The sequence below is a fragment of the Bombina bombina genome, chromosome 3, assembly GCF_027579735.1.
Source record: "Bombina bombina isolate aBomBom1 chromosome 3, aBomBom1.pri, whole genome shotgun sequence".
NCBI lineage: Eukaryota > Metazoa > Chordata > Amphibia > Anura > Bombinatoridae > Bombina > Bombina bombina.
In genome coordinates this window covers 297,494,242-297,513,392 of record NC_069501.1, presented here as the reverse complement: position 1 = coordinate 297,513,392, position 19,151 = coordinate 297,494,242, and the positions used below count along the sequence as shown (strand labels likewise).

At 35.9% G+C, this 19,151-nt stretch overlaps 1 protein-coding gene across 3 annotated transcripts in view; it reads left to right on the top strand.

Moving 5' to 3' along the window:
* The window catches only part of PHEX (phosphate regulating endopeptidase X-linked), a 564,226-nt gene extending 546,011 nt beyond the window's left edge, over window positions 1–18,215 (top strand). For all 3 annotated transcript variants that reach the window (XM_053706372.1, XM_053706371.1, XM_053706373.1), the window contains 4 exons: window positions 9,301–9,366; window positions 14,582–14,686; window positions 17,076–17,152; window positions 17,852–18,215. In XM_053706372.1, the coding sequence (XP_053562347.1) occupies window positions 9,301–9,366; window positions 14,582–14,686; window positions 17,076–17,152; window positions 17,852–17,954 (351 nt within the window). In that variant the 3' untranslated portion in view covers window positions 17,955–18,215. The remainder of the gene's footprint in view (window positions 1–9,300; window positions 9,367–14,581; window positions 14,687–17,075; window positions 17,153–17,851) is intronic.
* Window positions 18,216–19,151: the final 936 nt, after the last annotated feature.

Genomic DNA, 19,151 nt, shown 5'->3' with positions numbered 1-19,151 from the left:
AAAACATTTATGCAAAGAAAAAACGAGTGTATAATGTCCCTTTAAGGACTGTGAATGGTGAAAGATAAGTAACCAGAATTACACACTCACTTAGGGGATGGCTTTATCAAAAGATAATAAGATAATTAGGTAATAAAACAGATAATTAGATTAGGAAACAATTGGACAATTAGATTGAAGGCAATTTAGAAACAGCTTTGATGATTAATCAGCAGTTTACACAATAGATCAGCATTACACAGATAATCAGGGAACCCTTACATCTAATTTTAATACTTTTATATGCAGGGAAATTACACTAGGCACACCATTATGTAGGGTCCAATGTAAGCATTTTTACAGTATTTATACAATGTTAGAAATTAGTAAGTATGTGATTACCAGAAAGCACTGTGTGAATTAGTACTTGAAAAATACATAGTCTATAAAGGTTGCCAAGTAACAGTGAATAGGCGAGATCTGTGTGGTCTGCAAATACCAAACTAAGGCCTAGATTTAGAGTTCGGCGGTAGCCGTCAAAACCAGCGTTAGAGGCTCCTAACGCTGGTTTTGGGCGCCCGCTGGTATTTGGAGTCAGTGATTAAAGGGTCTAACGCTCACTTTTCAGCCGCGACTTTTCCATACCGCAGATCCCCCTACGCCATTTGCGTAGCCTATCTTTTCAATGGGATCTTTCTAACGCTGGTATTTAGAGTCGTTTCTGCAGTGAGCGTTAGAGCTCTAACGACAAGATTCCAGCCGCCTGAAAATAGCAGGAGTTAAGAGCTTTCTGGCTAACGCCGGTTTATAAAGCTCTTAACTACTGTACCCTAAAGTACACTAACACCCATAAACTACCTATGTACCCCTAAACCGAGGTCCCCCCACATCGCCGCCACTCGATTAAAATTTTTAACCCCTAATCTGCCGACCGCCACCTACGTTATACTTATGTACCCCTAATCTGCTGCCCCTAACACCGCCGACCCCTGTATTATATCTATTAACCCCTAACTTGCCCCCCACAACGTCGCCGCAAGCTACTTAAAATAATTAACCCCTAATCTTCCGACCGCAAATCGCCGCCACCTACGTTATCCCTATGTACCCCTAATCTGCTACCCCTAACATCGCCGACCCCTATGTTATATTTATTAACCCCTAATCTGCCCCCCACAACGTCGCCGACACCTACCTACACTTATTAACCCCTAATCTGCCGAGCGGACCTGAGCGCTACTATAATAAAGTTATTAACCCCTAATCCGCCTCACTAACCCTATCATAAATAGTATTAACCCCTAATCTGCCCTCCCTAACATCGCCGACACCTACCTTCAATTATTAACCCCTAATCTGCCGACCGGAGCTCACCGCTATTCTAATAAATGTATTAACCCCTAAAGCTAAGTCTAACCCTAACACTAACACCCCCCTAAGTTAAATATAATTTTTATCTAACGAAATAAATTAACTCTTATTAAATAAATAATTCCTATATAAAGCTAAATACTTACCTGTAAAATACATCCTAATATAGCTACAATATAAATTATAATTATATTATAGCTATTTTAGGATTAATATTTATTTTACAGGCAACTTTGTAATTATTTTAACCAGGTACAATAGCTATTAAATAGTTAAGAACTATTTAATAGTTACCTAGTTAAAATAATTACAAATTTACCTGTAAAATAAATCCTAACCTAAGATATAATTAAACCTAACACTACCCTATCAATAAAATAATTAAATAAACTACCTACAATTACCTACAATTAACCTAACACTACACTATCAATAAATTAATTAAACACAATTGCTACAAATAAATAACATTAAATAAACTATCTAAAGTACAAAAAATAAAAAAGAACTAAGTTACAGAAAATAATAAAATATTTACAAACATAAGAAAAATATTACAACAATTTTAAACTAATTACACCTACTCTAAGCCCCCTAATAAAATAACAAAGCCCCCCAAAATAAAAAATTCCCTACCCTATTCTAAAATACAAATATTACAAGCTCTTTTACCTTACCAGCCCTGAACAGGGCCCTTTGCGGGGCATGCCCCAAGAATTTCAGCTCTTTTGCCTGTAAAAAAAAACATACTATACCCCCCCCCCAACATTACAACCCACCACCCACATACCCCTAATCTAACCCAAACCCCCCTTAAATAAACCTAACACTACCCCCCTGATGATCTTCCTACCTTGTCTTCACCATGCCAGGTTCACCGATCCGTCCTGGCTCCAAGATCTTCATCCAACCCAAGCGGGGGCTAGACATCCACTGAAGAAGTCCAGAAGAGGGTCCAAAGTCTTCCTCCTATCCGGCAAGAAGAGGACATCCGGACCGGCAAACATCTTCTCCAAGCGGCATCTTCTATCTTCTTCCATCCGATGACGACCGGCTCCATCTTGAAGACCTCCAGCGCGGATCCATCCTCTTCTTCCGACGACTAGACGACGAATGACGGTTCCTTTAAGGGACGTCATCCAAGATGGCGTCCCTCGAATTCCGATTGGCTGATAGGATTCTATCAGCCAATCGGAATTAAGGTAGGAATTTTCTGATTGGCTGATGGAATCAGCCAATCAGAATATAGTTCAATCCGATTGGCTGATCCAATCAGCCAATCAGATTGAGCTCGCATTCTATTGGCTGTTCCGATCAGCCAATAGAATGCGAGCTCAATCTGATTGGCTGATTGGATCAGCCAATCGGATTGAACTATATTCTGATTGGCTGATTCCATCAGCCAATCAGAAAATTCCTACCTTAATTCCGATTGGCTGATAGAATCCTATCAGCCAATCGGAATTCGAGGGACGCCATCTTGGATGACGTCCCTTAAAGGAACCGTCATTCGTCGTCTAGTCGTCGGAAGAAGAGGATGGATCCGCGCTGGAGGTCTTCAAGATGGAGCCGGTCGTCATCGGATGGAAGAAGATAGAAGATGCCGCTTGGAGAAGATGTTTGCCGGTCCGGATGTCCTCTTCTTGCCGGATAGGAGGAAGACTTTGGACCCTCTTCTGGACTTCTTCAGTGGATGTCTAGCCCCCGCTTGGGTTGGATGAAGATCTTGGAGCCAGGACGGATCGGTGAACCTGGCATGGTGAAGACAAGGTAGGAAGATCATCAGGGGGGTAGTGTTAGGTTTATTTAAGGGGGGTTTGGGTTAGATTAGGGGTATGTGGGTGGTGGGTTGTAATGTTGGGGGGGGGGTATAGTATGTTTTTTTTTACAGGCAAAAGAGCTGAAATTCTTGGGGCATGCCCCGCAAAGGGCCCTGTTCAGGGCTGGTAAGGTAAAAGAGCTTGTAATATTTGTATTTTAGAATAGGGTAGGGAATTTTTTATTTTGGGGGGCTTTGTTATTTTATTAGGGGGCTTAGAGTAGGTGTAATTAGTTTAAAATTGTTGTAATATTTTTCTTATGTTTGTAAATATTTTATTATTTTCTGTAACTTAGTTCTTTTTTATTTTTTGTACTTTAGATAGTTTATTTAATGTTATTTATTTGTAGCAATTGTGTTTAATTAATTTATTGATAGTGTAGTGTTAGGTTAATTGTAGGTAATTGTAGGTAGTTTATTTAATTATTTTATTGATAGGGTAGTGTTAGGTTTAATTATATCTTAGGTTAGGATTTATTTTACAGGTAAATTTGTAATTATTTTAACTAGGTAACTATTAAATAGTTCTTAACTATTTAATAGCTATTGTACCTGGTTAAAATAATTACAAAGTTGCCTGTAAAATAAATATTAATCCTAAAATAGCTATAATATAATTATAATTTATATTGTAGCTATATTAGGATGTATTTTACAGGTAAGTATTTAGCTTTAAATAGGAATTATTTATTTAATAAGAGTTAATTTATTTCGTTAGATAAAAATTATATTTAACTTAGGGGGGTGTTAGTGTTAGGGTTAGACTTAGCTTTAGGGGTTAATACATTTATTAGAATAGCGGTGAGCTCCGGTCGGCAGATTAGGGGTTAATAATTGAAGGTAGGTGTCGGCGATGTTAGGGAGGGCAGATTAGGGGTTAATACTATTTATGATAGGGTTAGTGAGGCGGATTAGGGGTTAATAACTTTATTATAGTAGCGCTCAGGTCCGCTCGGCAGATTAGGGGTTAATAAGTGTAGGTAGGTGTCGGCGACGTTGTGGGGGGCAGATTAGGGGTTAATAAATATAACATAGGGGTCGGCGATGTTAGGGGTAGCAGATTAGGGGTACATAGGGATAACGTAGGTGGCGGCGATTTGCGGTCGGAAGATTAGGGGTTAATTATTTTAAGTAGCTTGCGGCGACGTTGTGGGGGGCAAGTTAGGGGTTAATAGATATAATACAGGGGTCGGCGATGTTAGGGCAGCAGATTAGGGGTACATAGGGATAACGTAGGTGGCGGCGGTTTACGGAGCGGCAGATTAGGGGTTAAAAGTGTAATGCAGGGGTCAGCGATAGCGGGGGCGGCAGATTAGGGGTTAATAAGTGTAAGGTTAGGGGTGTTTAGACTCGGGGTACATGTTAGGGTGTTAGGTGCAGACTTAGGAGGTGTTTCCCCATAGGAAACAATGGGGCTGCGTTAGGAGCTGAACGCTGCTTTTTTGCAGGTGTTAGGTTTTTTTTCAGCTCAAACAGCCCCATTGTTTCCTATGGGAGAATCGTGCACGAGCACGTTTTTGATGCCGGCCGCGTCCGTAAGCAACTCTGGTATCGAGAGTTGCATTTGCGGTAAAAATGCTCTACGCTCCTTTTTTGGAGCCTAACGCAGCATTTGTTTGAACTCTCGATACCAGAGTTAAATTTATGGTGCGGCCAGAAAAAAACCCGCGGAGCGTTAACAGCCCTTTTACCGCCGAACTCTAAATCTAGGCCTAAATATGCAAACTTTATCAGCAAAGGATTATATGCAGAATCAGAAAAAGAACAATATCATTATATATAGAGTACGCAACAATCCAAACCTTTCACTACATATTAGTTCATTTAAATCTGAAATGAAACTAAATGTTATATTTGTTTATTAATTTAATATGAATATTTGTTAATTTAAATATGAAATGAAACTAAATATTATATTTGTGTATTAACAATCATCTAGATTTTGAGTTTTACACTAAACAGGGTGCGAAAATAACGCCAAAAATGTTGTGTTATTGCACTCCATAGCGCTGCCATTACAAGTTACTAAAAAACCTCCTTGTGCTGTGAGCCATGGTGCGTTTAGATCCATAGTATACAAAAGTCATGGGCTAAGTTTACGTGCTTGTGCACTCTTTCCCCCATAGACATCAATAGGGAAAAAGTATTAGAAAAAAACCTATCACCTGTGACCGCGGAATGGAGATCGCCGTAACGCAGCCTCATTGATGTCTATGGGGAAAAGAAAATTACATTTAAACCTAACACCCTAACATAAACCCCTAGTCTAAAAACCCATAATCTGCGGCCCCGACATCACCGACACTAATAAAATGTATTAATCCCTAATCCACCGCTCCCTGACATCGCCGACAGTAATAAAAGTTATTAACCCCTAACCTGCCCCCCCCCCCGACATCGCTGACACTAATAAAAGTTTATAACCCCTAATCCGCTGCTCCCCTACATCGCCGACACTAAATATAATTATAAACCCCTATTCTGCCAATCCCCAACATCGGCGACACTAATCAAATTTATTTACCCCTAATCCGTCGCTCCCCGATATCGCCAACACTAAATATAATTATTAACCCCTAATCCGTCGCTCACCGACATCGCCGACAACTAAATAAACCTATTAACCCTAAACCGCCGTCCCCCCACATCGCAAAATACTAAATTAAACTATTAACCCCTAAATCTAACACCCCCATAACATCAAATTAAAATGTACAAATAACTATCTTAAAATAAATAAAAACTTACCAATGAAATAAAAAAAAAACTAAGTTTAAACTATAAATGAACATAACTATTCTTATAAAATTAAAAAAAAACTAACAATTAAAAAAAACTAAATTACAAATTTAAAAAAACCTAAAACTATGAATTTTTTTTAAAAAAAACTAAATTTACAAAAAAATAATAAACACTAAATTTAAAAGAGCATTCAGCTCTTTTACACTTTGCCCAAAGCCCAAATCTGAAAAAAAAAACACCCCAAAAAAGAAAAAAAAATACCTAACACTAACCCCAGAATATCTACTCACGGTTCCAGAAGTCCTGACATCCATCTCCATCCAGGTGGCGAGAAGTCTTCATGCTCTCAGATGAAGGTATGGATTGTGTCGGTATAGGCTGTAACGCAAGTTTTTTAGCCTGAACGCACAACTTGTAATACAGGCGCTATGAAAATCCCGCACTCAAACTTAATTTTTTTGAGTGTGGAATGGACAGGCTAAAATTCTTGCGGTTTAGCTATACCGCCGCGACTCGTAATATGCGTTCCTCGCCATTCCAGCCTAATGGCCAATTTTTCAGCGTTAAAAGCCGTACCACAAAACTTGTGATCTAGCTGGTAGTGTTTATCATTTTTTGTAATGTTAGATTTTTTTTTTTTTTTTCGTAGTATTAGGTTTTTAATTGGTAGTTTTTTTTTTTATTTTAATAGAATAGTTATGTTAGGTTAATTTATAGTTTAAACTTAGTTTTTTTTTATTTCACAGGTAAGTTTTTATTTATTTTGAGATAGTTATATTGTAACTTTTAATTTAAAGTTAGAGGGTTTTAGGTTTAGAATGTGGGGGTCCAGCGGTTTAGGGGTTAATAGGTTTATATAGTATTGGCGATGTGGGGCAGCGGTTTAGGGGTTAATAGGTTTATATAGTGATGGCGATGTGGGGGGCCAGCGGTTTAGGGGTTAATAGGTTTATATAGTGTTGGCGATGTGGGTGGGCGACAGATTAGGGGTTAATAAATGTATTATAGTATTTGCGATGCAGGAGGGTGGCGGTTTATGGGTTTATAGGTTTATTTTGTGTCGGCGATGTGGGGGGCGGCAAATTAGGGGTTAATAGGTTTATTTTATAGTCGCACTGTGGGTGGGCGGCAGATTAGAGGTTCATAGGTGTAATATAGTATTTATGATGCCGGAGGGCGGTGGTTTAGGGGTTAATAGGTAGTTTATGGGTGTTAGTGTATTTTGTAACATTTTAGTTATGAGTTTTGTGAAACATTTATGTTTCACAAAATCCATAATTACTGGTCTCAGATGGCGAAATGGATCGTGTCGGTATAGGCTGTAATGCAAGCATTTAATCCAGACCGCACAACCTGTAATACGGCGCTATGGAAAATCCTGCACTCAAACATCATTTTTTTGAGTGCTGAATGGACGTAGCGTTATAGGCTAAAATACTTGTGGTATAGCTATACCGCTGCAACTCGTAATATGCAATCCCGGCCATTCCACGCGCAATGGCCAATTTTTCAGCGGTATAGCCGTACCGCAAAACTCGTAATCTAGCCGATTGTGACTTTAATGAGTTAATTGACACAGATCACTGATCTGAAACATAAAAAAAGTCAAAAGTTAATTATATCTGTTTACAATTGTTCCATTCTTTATTAAGAACCCCTGAAGTTAATCAAATATAATTCTACTAATAGTGCCTAAAGCAGTTCACACTGTTACTATCTCTACAGGGGAAGATATCCCTCAAGATGCTCTAATGAAGCCAATAAACTATATCCTAAAATGTTTTTACCATGGGTGTCCACAGAATACAAAAAGGGGCAAATTGCCCTCACCGCAAGCAAAACCTTCAACTTGACTCACTTGTTGATGCCAATGAGTCACAATTTTTAAAATTGCACCCAGCATGTGTATAGCAAGCAAATATACTGATGTACATCTCCACTAATAGTAGTTTTTTCAGGACATGTTTTCCCCCCTTAAAAACAAACAAACAAGAAGAAATCTGTGGATACCCATAATTAGTAATCAAATAACATAATAGAGGGATTACCACATTATTAGATCAATTCAAGCAATATAGCAGTTCAAACAATTAGGGACAGATTACACGTGGAGCTGTATTTTACACTTTCACATACTTGAATACACAATATTTACATCAAAACAACTTTTTATTTACCTTTTTAAATCCCTCATGGCCATCTCTCAGTAATTTCTTTTTTTTCACACTATGACAAGCACAATGTGCAGTAGTATGCTACATATAACACATTACTATTTATGTTTATGATGTGGTAAAGCAGATTGCTTGTTTTTACCACTTGAAGGCACAAACCACTTGCACCTAATTATGACACAAACAATGAAATTGTAAGATTGGTTAGTGAGTTTATCATAGATAATAGAATTATGGAATATTCTGTGATAAAACCACACCTCAGATTTCCTGTTTACATCCCCTAGACTGCCCACCTCTGAACACATTTCTAGCACTCAAAGCACCAGAAACTCTGCCCATATGTTTTCCTAACTTTATTTACCTCATTATTAGGTTGCTGGAATCATCACTGTCCACTCTCAGGTACTAATATATTGTACCAGGGACTACCCTGCCTATGTCTCTTGAGAAGCACAACTACATATACTCAAATGTAACCATCAACCAAAGAATACAGTGCAATACACTTAATTTCATATAGAACCCATCCTACTTATACACTCGCATGCACGCATATGTACATACCACCTATACACCTATATACGAACTTTCAAATATGCGCCATCTGGTTCCAATACAACTCTGAGGACAACTAACTCCCTTTCTTTCTTGCTGCAGGAACACCCTTTAATATGGTCTGTGCTTTCTATACCTATGGGTAAAATTGAATATTGGGAATAAATTAAACGGAAGAAAATTTTACAGGGCATTGCCCCCTTAAAGACTAGTTGTATGCAGACAAGCACATTCTGTTAGCTTCAAATCCAAAAAACAGCTTTATAGTAACCTTTTTTTCAAAAATATATTTTAACGTTTAAATAGTGCTATTTTGTATGTGTGATATAAATGTGAGAATATAGTTCCCCTTTAAAAAGCAAAATATGTTTAAATATTAGTTACAAAAATGTTTTAAGCTGAAATGTCAAAATGATATGTAATGATCATTTAGAAACCAATATAACTGTATTCTATTCTACTGTACATTTATTTTGTGTTGAACACTAGAAAAACTTTGAGGAATTGTTGGTTAACTACAGGAATAATTTTTTTGTCTAACAATTACTTTTGAATGGAAATGTTGAAATAGTTAATTCATCCTACGGCACTGTTCATTTCCCATCTAACTATATGCATACATTTAATTTCAATGTGCAATTTATTCCATTTGACTAGGTGAAAGGAACAAAGACTTTGTCAGAAAATATTGCTGATAATGGTGGAATGAGAGAAGCCTTTAGGGTAAGAGAAACTTGCAATAAAATACCAGATTGAGAAATGTATGCAATATTATTAGAAATTTCTTTTCTTACAATGATTTTGCAGGTTGACCTAATTGTTTTCAGAATCTTAACTAAATGTGTAAAATAATGAAAATACTGTATCAACATTGTTTATATATATATATATATATATATATATATATATATATATATATATATATATATATGGTGCTGCTAAGGTGAGTATGAACCTTAGTTACCACTAAAACTTTGGTCCAATATTATTGCAAAAATTAAGATGCACAATAATTAAATTTCTTGTATTATCATCAATACATATTTATGGAGGTGCTAAGTTTTGAAAATTATATTTTAATCATGTGTAATAAGTCTTCTTTCATCATTTTTGTGCTTTACATGTAGCTGTTATAGGCAACACACTTTCTTGTATAAAAGCATATGAGTCTGAAAGGACACCAGTAGTGTATAGAGACACAAGGAAGGTACACCAGAAGTATGTATAGAAACCATGAAGGGGCATCAGTACTTTAAATAGACACCATGAATGGACACAAGTAGTGTGTATAGACACCATAAAGGAGCACCAGTAGTGTGGTGTAGAAACTTCATGAAAGGACAACAGTGGTATGGTAGAGAGACACCACGAAGGGACACCAGTAGTATGGTGGAGAGACACCATAAAGGGACACCAGTAGTATAATGTAGAGACACTATGAAGGGGCACCAGTATTGTGGTGGAGAGACACCATGAAGGGACACCAGTAGTCTGGTGTAGAGACATTGTGAAGGGACACAAGTAGTGTGTAGACACCACAAAATGGAAACTAGTAGTGTTGTGTAGAGAAACCATGAAGATGCACTAGTAGTGTGGTGTAGAGACACCATGAAGAGACACTAGTAGTGTAGTGTAGAGACACCATGAAGAGACACTAGTAGTATGGTGTAGAGATACTATGAAGAGACACCAGTAATGTGGTGTTGAGACACCATGAAGAGACACTAGTAGTGTGGTGTAGAGAGTAGACACCATGAAGAGACACTAGTAGTATGGTGTAAAGATAATATGAAAGGACACCAGTAGTGTGGTGTAGAGATAATATGAAAGGACACCGGTGTAAAGATACCATGAAAGGACACCAGTAGTGTGGTGTAGAGATAATATGAAAGGACACCAGTAGTGTGGTGTAGAGATAATATGAAGGGAATGGGATACCAGTAGTGTGTTAAGTGAATGGATAAAAATTCATTTGTAATAAGTTCTTTCAGGTAAATACACAAATGCTATAGTATGAATAAATCAGCAATAGCAGAAAAAAATCAGTGAATAAGTAAGGATGAAACTCCCCAGTGTTTTTATACTTTGTCCCAAATGCACGTTAACTGATCACACGTTTTTTCAGTCTTTTACATATATTTCTGTATCTTCCCTTCTACCTTTACCTATTTTGACCAATTATATGTTAATCATCATCTTTCACTCTGCCTCAGTCTGACTGAGTCTACGTCATTTACCTCATGACTTAGCAACAAGCATACCACCATGTGAACAAGTACTTTTCTCTCTTATTTTTGTTTCTAACCTTAGCTAAAATTTTGACTATTGTACATGTTTTGACACAATTTTTCAAACTAGGAACAGATCCTGAATAAGCTCTTCCATCTCTCAAAGTTCATCACCATAAAACTTTGTGTATTTAGTTTCACATGTGATCATCATTTGCATCAGTTTAATATTACCACATTTTAAAGTAATTTTAAAGCTCAAGAAGAATATTTGTTTTCTTGCAGTAAAAAACGATGCATACCATGAAACCAAGTCTTTCATCAGCAATTCCCCCTGGCCACCTCTAAGTTGGAGCATTCCATAGAAAGTTGCACTAGATATTCATTTATTTTTTAGAGTTGAGATTTTAGAGGCAAGGAAATTGCAAAAAGGGCCTAGTTATCTTTGCTTTCTATTATACATCATGCAGCTGATCTTATGAAAAACAGAAATATGATGTGGCATCAAGACAGTATCAAAAGTCAAGGACTTAAAAGTCAATTTATAAGGCTATACTAACAATTTATCTTTTGTGTCTCTGGATAAAACTGAATATAAAGGACCAGATTACAAGTGGACCGCTATTTAATGCTCCCACTCGAGCATTAACTGCACTAGAAATAAGTTGAAGGTAAACTGTTTTCGCTCACACGCTAAACCGACGCACATAAACAAACTAACTTAGAATATCACGCGCACGATACCCTATTCTCCATAGAAGTAATTGGAGCAAAAAAAGTTGAAAAAAAACTACTAACTCTACTCACACACAAACACAATCACATATTTTTAAGTGCGCTAAACAGACATAAAAAAAATATGAATATGTCACTTTACAATATTCTTTTATGTTCTTCACATAAAAGAATATGTTCTATTTATTCATAAATTCATAAATACATATTTCTATTTGTCTACATATATGATGATATTTGGTACAATATATCTATACTTATATATATATGATTATATATAGGTATAGTTATATTCAGCTATATATAGACATCTGTAGACATGTATATGTATGCATCTCTATGTTAAAGCTTTTATAACTTTTTTGTGCAATTTTTTAAAAATAATTTCTATTGGATTGTGTTATTATGAGTGTAAGTGTACTTTGTAATGTATTTTTGATGTGTTTTGTGACACTTTTTTGTTTTGCAAAAAAGTTAACCAGAGCTCTGAGGTTGCGTTAACCCAACGTACATTAACTTCAATTGCGCTTAATCGATTGCGCAAAACTGTTAGCGCTTCACTCATCTAGCCCAAAGATATTGATATAAATAATCAGAACCTTTCTGATAGTAACTTATATTAATATATTATGGGCCGGATTATGATTGGAGTGCAAACATTTGCGCGTGAACGATACAAGTTTTATCGAAGGCGTTTGCGCTCATTGGGTTTATCGCTGGTATTACGAGTTGAAAGTAAACATGATCAGGTTAGTGCAATCACGATTTAAGCTAGAATAATTACCTCATCCTCAAAGCTCTAGTTAACTGTTTCATGAAACTAATAAGTTGTACAGAACACATCAAAAATACATTACAAAGTACACTTACACTCATAATAACACTAATAAAATTATTCACAAAAAATATTGCACACAAAAGTTTTAATGGCTATTTCACATTCTAATGTTCTGCACATAGCAGAATATGTTCTACATTTATAAATAGATATTCCTCTATATATATATATATATATATATACATCCATACCTATATATAATCATATATATATATATATATATATATATATATATATATATATATATCAACAACTTAAAGGACCATTAAACCCAAAAATTGTCTTTCATGATTCAGATAGAGAATACAATTTTAAACAACATTCCAAATTACACCTAATTTGCTGCAATCTTTAGATATCCTTTGTCAAAGCAATATCAATGCACATTGGTGAGCCAATCACATGAGCCATCTATGTGCAGCCACCTATCAAAAGCTACTGAGCCTATCTAGATATGCTTTTCAGGAAAGCATATCAAGAGAATGAAGCAAATTAGATAAGAGAAGTAAATTAGAAAGTTCTTTAAAATGGTATTCTCTATCTGAATCATGAAATAAAAAATTTGGGTTTAATGTCCCTTTAATGCATTTAGGCATCTAGACGTGGTGAAGATGACTTGCTGAAGTTAAACCAAGCATCAGAATGGGGAAAAAATGGGATTTAAGTGACTTTGGCATGGCTGCTGGTGCCAGGCGGGCTTGTCTGAGTATTTAAAAAAACTACTGATCTACTGAGATTTTCACACACAAACATCTCTAGGGTTTACAGAAAATGGTCCAAAAAAGAGAAAATATCCAGTGAGCGACGAAAATGCCTTGTTGATGTCAGAGGAGAATGGGCAGACTGGTTCGAGATGATAGAAAGGCAACAGTAACTCAAATAACAAATAACTTGTTACAACCAAGGTATGCAGAACACCATCTCTGAATGCACAACACATCGAACCTTGAAGCAGATGGACTACAGTAGCAGAAGACCACACCGGCCACTCCTGTCAGTTAAGAACAGGAAACTGAGGCTATAGATGATTGGACAAACGTTGCCTGGTCTGATAAGACATTCAGAGAGTAGTGTCAGAATTTGGTGTAAACAACATGAAATCATGGTGTGGGGGATATTTTCTTGGCACACTTTCGGCTAGTTAGTACCAATTGAACATCGTTTAAATGCCATGGCCTACCTGAGTATTGTTGCTGACCATGTCCATCCCTTTATGACTACAGTGTACCCATCTTCTGATCACTACTTCCAGCAGGATAATGCACCATGTCACAAAGCTCAAATCATCTTAAACTGGTTTCTTGAACATGACAATGAGTTCACTGTACGCCAATAGCCTCCACAGTCACCAGATCTCAATCCAATAGAGCACCTTTGGGATGTGGTGGAATGGGAGATTTGCATCATGGATGTGTAGCCAAAAAATCTGCAGAAACTGTGTGATGCTATCATGTCAATATGGACCAAAAATGTCTGAGGAATGTTTCCAACACCTTGTTGAATCTATGCCACAAAGAATTAAGGCAGTTCTGAAGGCAAAAGGGAGTCCAAACCGGTACTAGCAAGGTGTACCTAATAAAGTGTCCGGTGTATATATATATATATATATATATATATATATATATATGAATAAATAGAACATATTCTGCTATGTGTAAATCATTGGAATGTGAAATATAAATTTTCAAGTCTGGTTATGAGAATATGCGATCAGGCTTGCACGAGAGTAAGGTGTTTTTTTCCACTTTGTTTTTCTCCATCAACCTCTATGGGGTAAACATGAATGCGCATGCGATATTCTAATTTCTAATTTATTTGCACACGTCGGGTTAGCATGGGAGTGAAAACAGTTTACTTTCAACTCATTATACGAGCGCAACCCGATGAGCGCAAAAAGTTGAACTTCAATCGCAGTTAACGCTTGAGCGGGATTGTTAATTAGCACTCCACTTGTAATCTGGCCCTATATTTCTATTGTTTTATTTGCTCAGTTTACAATACATTTCTAAAATAGGTTACAAGCGTGTTTAGCAAAATATAACATGGTATTCATTTATTTGACTTTAAATTTATTTACTTAATTAAACTCTTTTTAATTATTTGGGATGTCAATTTTAAAGTGATACTCCTTTTTCAGGCTTACAGGAAATGGATTCAAAATATAAGAGGGGGAGAAGAAGAGACGCTTTTACCTGGTGTACCTCTCAACAATAATCAACTCTTTTTCTTAAGTTATGCTCATGTAAGTATAGCAATGTATATTACTATTTTCTCCTAATATTTTATACGCTCACTATTATTATTGTTATATTCTTATTATTGAGATAATTCCATAATTTTCAGTATTTCAGTTTCTGAGTTGAACTATACTATATAGTATGCCTGCTGAGCTATAGTTACCTATGGCAAGTAATGAAAAAAAAATATTAGGAGTAATCACTTTTCTGCATAGCTTATTTGCCTTTCCTTCTTCAAGATTTGTACTTGTTAATATGTGAGACTCCATTATTTCTGTTAACGGGCCTGATTGGTCCATGCCCATTAAATTCCCTCTCTTTACCATTTCTAGGTTTTCAAAATTAATGGGAATACTGTGAATATGTTATATCAAAATGTATATGCTACTATTTAACAACTTTGCATATATTAAAAACTTCTTGCTTTGATTTAAAATCTATGATGTCCATTTTTGATAGCAGCAACAGGACTTACGTTAAGGTCCAGTTTTGTTAGCAGTAGTGGTTGTACACCATATTGCTTAAGCCAGATAACAGATCACCAATTTAAGCATTATAGAGCCCCCAAGTTATAGAGACAGCTATTACATGGTATAGGAGCTGCTAGAACATTATGGGGACAGCATCACATACAAGGGCCGGACTAGGCAAGGGGAAATATGGCCATTGGTCTTCGGGTCACTATAAGTGGTGGAACAGACCAGGTTGGAACAAGCACAAAAGAAGCAACCAAGCCCAGCACATAAGTGTGCAGAGTCAGGGGGCATACTGGCATATATATCAGATGTGCTTTTTAACTTGTCTTCAATCTGCTCTGCATAAATTCTTTCCACTCCACATGCTTGACAGTGACCTGCGGGGGGGGGGGGGTCAGAGCTTATCAGCACAGCCTGCTTATCATTCCACTTGAAATTAATAGAAAGTGTCAGAAAACAAATTACAGGAAATTCTCACTACACCGGGAGAAGGCGCTCAGTTTACACTTATAAAACTGCTGTTTGTTCAGTTGTATGCTAGCTGTCCAGGTAAGCCTTGAGGTGTAGGAAGCAAGGGACAAGTTTCAGACAGCAGTCGGATCTCAGTGTTGCAGATACTATGCTTATTCACTTACTTATTTTTGTTTATTTCAAAAGAACTACATTTCTGTTGAATCTCATATCCCATTTTACTAAAATAAATCATTTCAAGCTGGGTTCCCATCCACAAGCTGCTGTAATCATTTGTCAGAAGCCACACAGTCTTCCTGGATGGGACCTAGCAGGGCTGTAAAATCAGCCATCAGTTTGGGATATATAGAGCCTATAGTGTTCATGTCTTTTCAATTAGCATACTTAAAGGGACAGTCTAGGCCAAAATAAACTTTCATGATTCAGATACAGCATGTAATTTGAAACGATTTTCCAATTTACTTTTATCACCAATTTTGCTTTGTTCTCTTGGTATTCTTAGTTGAAAGCTTAACCTAGGAGGTTCATATGCTAATTTCTTAGACCTTGAAGACCACCTCTTGCATTTTAACAGTTTTTCACCACTAGAGGATGTTAGTTCACATATTTCATATAGATAACACTGTGCTCCTGCACGTGAAGTAATCTGGGAGCAGGCACTGATTGGCTAGACTGTAAGTCTGTCAAAAGAATTGAAAAAAGGGGCAGTTTGCAGAGGCTTAGATACAAGATAATCACAGAGGTTAAAAGTATATTATTATAACTGTGTTGGTTATGCAAAACTGGGAAATGGGTAATAAAGGGATTAGACTGTCCCTTTAAAGCAAGCAGAAGTGGAGGAAGCACCCAGCAGCCACAAGCACCACAGGGATATAGCTTCATAAATGGAGGCCAAAGATTTTATCAGCTCTTGAAGCCATCTGATACATCTGGTATAATATAGAGAGTTGTGAACACCAGGAAATCCATTAACTCAATGTGCACTTGAGCATGGATGCATTAAACTCCATAATTCTAATAAGGACATTGCTGAATTCCAAGAAGGTGGTTACATGCAATGTTTGTGAACAGCTGTCGTTAAGCATTTTCTACATTTCATAAGTTGTGGTAGACATTTTTGCCTATATTCTTTTGAGAAACAATATTTCATATATATATATATATATATATATATATATATATATATATATATATATATATATATATATATAGTTAGAAGAAAATACCTACCAATTTTTTAATGATAATTCAAGGAACAGAATTACAGCATACCAAATATGTTGATCTATTAATTATCATAGTTTACGGAATTTAAATATTTACATGTCTTTTTTTTATCTTCTTCTTTTTAAAGAAGCAGTTCCTCTAGACAATTCATGACTGCTTCACATATGTCTTTGTGTTGAATTAATAGTTCACAGTAAAATATTTAATATGCTTTTATTAGGTGAGATGTAATGTCTTTCGACCTGAAGCTGCAAGGGATCAAATTGTCAATGGAGTTCATAGCCCTCCACAATTCAGGTAAACCATATATTGTACTTTTTTTTTTACTGTGTATCATGACAAATAAAAGCTTACATTTTCAAACTGAATTATTTCCATGTTGTATTAAAAAAAGTAAGGAATAAAAGCCCAGCAAAAAATGAGTTCCTTTATTAATGACGCTAAAACTGTTACTCTAAAGGTGGGAAAGGCTGCAAAAGGTTCAAAAGTTCAGATTTACACTATTCAGGGAGAAAAGCTTTCAGAAGTTAACATTTACACTATCCAACCACTATATCCTGCCATTTCATTGTCAGTTGATGATTTTTTTTGTCAGCCTATATTTATGTAAGCTTCGCTATTGTTCTTGACTGATCATGACGCCATAAAAATACGTTAAAAAAAACATATTTTTTGAGCTGCTGCTGTTGGCTTGTAGCAATAGCACTAACTACTACTTTAATTTATTTAAGTTAAAGGTACACTGAACCCAATTTTTTTCTTTTGTCATTCAGATAGAGCATGCAATTTCAAGCAACTTTGTAATTTACTCCTATTATCAATTTTTCTTTGTTCTCTAGCTATCTTTATTTAAAAGGACTCTGGACAGCACTTTTTTTATTGGTGAATGAATTTATCTACCAATCAGCAAGAACAACCCATGGCAGTAAAGTCTAAATAGACTGCAAAGAAAGCTATAACATATTAAAACGTCTAATTATTGTGTTTTATTCTCAGGGTAATTGGCACAATGAGCAATTTTGAGGAGTTTCGCAAAGCATTTAATTGTCCAGAGGACATAACAATGAATCGAGGAAAGAAATCTTGTCGAGTTTGGTAGAAGTGGAGATTCATTTATATTATGTACATAATGTAGAAAATCCTGTTTGAACTGCTGTACAAACTGCTGTTTTTGGATGTGAAGAGGATAATCCACTTTATGTTTTACTGATATATGCAAAAACATATTTTTCACTCAAATGGATTATATGTGCCTATAATTTTAAAAGTTTAGTGCAATACAAGTACACCTGTTAAATTAGCCATTTAATGTATGAGGTTTTTTTTTTTAAATAAATGGCATTTTGAAATATATAAAAAATGAAAACCACTTGGTCTGCCTTTAAATGTATGGTACATAATTCACATATATAGGAGGTTTTTACTTTACAACATTGTATAACTGTGTGATATAGAAGATGTACATATTTGTCAGAAAATAGTAATTGCATATACTTTAAGAAAGGAAAGGATTAGAACACTAATGAACCAATCCTCTGGTCTACCTGACTGAATTCTAGATGGCATATGGGGAATGTTGGGTGGTATGTTTTATGTCAGGGATGGCTCTATCATTAGACCAAGACGGCCCATATCTAATAATCCTATTTGTTTCAGAAATGACTCTCATATGTTGTCCATCAGTTACATATCTGTTTTCATTTTTCATATTAATTTACTAAATCTTAATCTTTGAGACTACTGTCTGAAGTAGTCCCAGTTCTGTGTTATACTGTGAAGCCGTATACAAAGCTTTTGAGAGATCTCTATGTAGATTACACTCAATTTCCTCTACCAGTTGTCCCCATATGCAGATCTTTATACATTCATAAAACATCTTAAGCTTCTTCTATCACTGCCATAAGGCTAGATTACGTGTAGGGCTCTATTTTGTGCTTCTGCTCAACCGTTAACTTTGCTTGATGAGGCTTTTTGGTCGCGTTAGCTTGCGCTCATATTATGAGTTGAAAGTAAAAAGTTAGCATGCAAGCAAAAACTCCACACGTACAAAAAGTGGAACTTTGAATATCACGATCGTATTCTTCCATAGATTTCGGTTGAGAGCAAACTCTAAAAAAAAAAATCTGTGCTTGCACTTTAACCCAATCGCTTTTATTCAAGTGAGCTAAACCCGATATAAATTATGAATATTTCACATTTCAATGATCTTCACATAAAAGAATATGTTCTATTTATTATTAAATAAATAAATATATATATGTGTGTTATAGAAGATGTACATACTTGAAAACGAGAG